General features: G+C 27.9%; 1 protein-coding gene across 1 annotated transcript; it reads left to right on the plus strand.

Moving 5' to 3' along the window:
• Positions 1-6: 6 nt before the first annotated feature.
• Positions 7-2,106, plus strand: LOC105461013 (alpha-tocopherol transfer protein-like; the record flags this gene model as incomplete). Its single annotated transcript, XM_011707508.1, has 4 exons — positions 7-133; positions 651-810; positions 1,494-1,599; positions 1,736-2,106. Coding segments are annotated over 4 exons (764 nt in total), but the record flags the coding sequence as incomplete, so codon positions are not given.
• Between the last annotated feature and the right edge of the window lie 3 nt (positions 2,107-2,109).

A 2,109-nucleotide genomic window follows, 5' to 3' on the forward strand; every position in this document is an offset into this window, starting at 1 on the left:
CACGTTTTGCAAGAGTTGACCAGTGAGGATAAGAAATATGCGGCGAAAAATTTGAATGAATCCGACGAAAATAGAGAGAACGCCATCGCGGAAATTAGAGGCTGGATCAAAGACGAATTGCGCATACGAATCGGTAAAAATGACAGCGGTCTCACGTGTTGAAATATCATTCAATGGAAAATTCATTACTTTTGGAGCAATAATGCGCTTAATTGTTTTTAATTGGCATGTTGTGAAATCTGCTGCTTATATCTTGTTAAATTTATTTTTAATTTCGTTGAATAAAATAAAGGCAAAAAATAATGTATCAAAGTATCTGACTTCTTCATTAAAAACAAAAACCATCTGAAAATTTCGACAAGTAAAAATAAATGAAAAAATAGAGACTTGATGAAAAATTTATTTTAAAGAGTTCGTGATTGTCTTACTGCATTTCGTCAATTTTTAAATAGTTTCTTGATTGACTTGTTTTATTTTTTCTTTTAATAAAAAAATAAAAAAAATGTATACATTTAGATATTAGACATTTTTTAAAATCATGTTGTTCTATATACACATTTAGAAAAACATTATTTAATTTGCAATACCTAATAATAGATTTTGCGCTGCTTTTACAGCTTTTTATTTAAAAGTTATTTTGAATTATCTAGATAATTTTTTTATTCTGCGATTTTTGAGAGTCTGCAAGTTTAATCTTGAGAAAACTAAGATTAGGATGCGAAACTATTATAAGCAGCGATCCGACTTACCGGAATGGTACATGAATAAGGATCCGTTTCAACCGGAATTGCAGAAGCTGCTTGATATGGGGTAACAACCAATATTTCAAAGTATGAATATATCATTTAAATAAAATTTCTCCTCTTCTTTAACACTGGAAAATAATTTAGATTATCCAATTTGAAATGATTTATTGTAAAATATTTGGTAAATTTTTGAATTTTAATTATTATTATTATTAATTTATCTTTCTTAAAAAAGATATTACAACATTGCAGTTTATTGACAAAACTCAATTCTTTTATATATTAATTTATATTTATCATAATAAATATAAGTTTTGTTAATAATTTTAATTTAATTACAATAGAGATCAATAGTAAATTTTTTATTTTTTAATTATGAAAGTTGGAGACATAATAGAAAACTTATAAATTGTAATTTTAATTTTTATGTGAAATGAAGGCACGTGAAGTACATGTCAAATAAAGAATATTCGTAACTGAATAAAATAACGGAGCAGTTTCACATGTTGTTTTATCATAAGGAATCTTATTACTTTTTAATTGTTATTTAATTGTTATTTAATTTTTATGACAAATTATTGTATCTTTAGATTTTAACTTATTTGTCAACTCTTTTATATTATTTCTATTTTATTTTCTAGTAAAATTATTTTATTAAAAATTTTTATATGCAATTCAATATATGCATTGCTGAAAAACGAAGGTTGACTTCTGCGAAGAATTCTAAAATAATTCGTTTACATTTAGATTGTTTTTGCCTTTGCGAAAACTGGATAGTCAAGGAAAATTGAATTTCATTATACGCGGTACTCGATATAATCCGACAAAACATAAATTATCGGACTTTATTAAGGTATTATTAAGGTGTTATTAAGGTATTATTAGATAAAAATTAAAATATAGCACATAACGCTCAAACGATGTGTTTATTAGTGATGTCGTCATGACAAAATATTTCCCATTTTTCTTATAAATGATTATTTTATTAGATCGGTATCATGATGGTAGAACTAGCGATGAAGAATAATGGCGATGCCATTGCATCTGTACATGGTTGCGCAGTGTTCATAGACGTGGTCAATCCAACAATACGTTACATAGCTCATTTTCCACCCCATACATTAATGAATGTAATACACGGGTGGCAGAGCTGCTACCCTCTAAGGGTACAATCGATTAACTTTATCAATGCCCCGAGAATTGCCGATGGTATTGTCAGGATTATGAAATCTTTCATGACAGAGAAGATGAAGAACAGATTTTATATCTACTCACACATGTCGCAGAGCTGTTTTAAGGATGTTCCAGCAGATATCTTGCCAATCGAATATGGCGGCACTGATGGTACAATTCAGGAATTAAC

This window comes from Wasmannia auropunctata, unplaced genomic scaffold, assembly GCF_000956235.1.
Source record: "Wasmannia auropunctata unplaced genomic scaffold, wasmannia.A_1.0 LD310935.1, whole genome shotgun sequence".
In the NCBI taxonomy this organism is placed as follows: domain Eukaryota; kingdom Metazoa; phylum Arthropoda; class Insecta; order Hymenoptera; family Formicidae; genus Wasmannia; species Wasmannia auropunctata.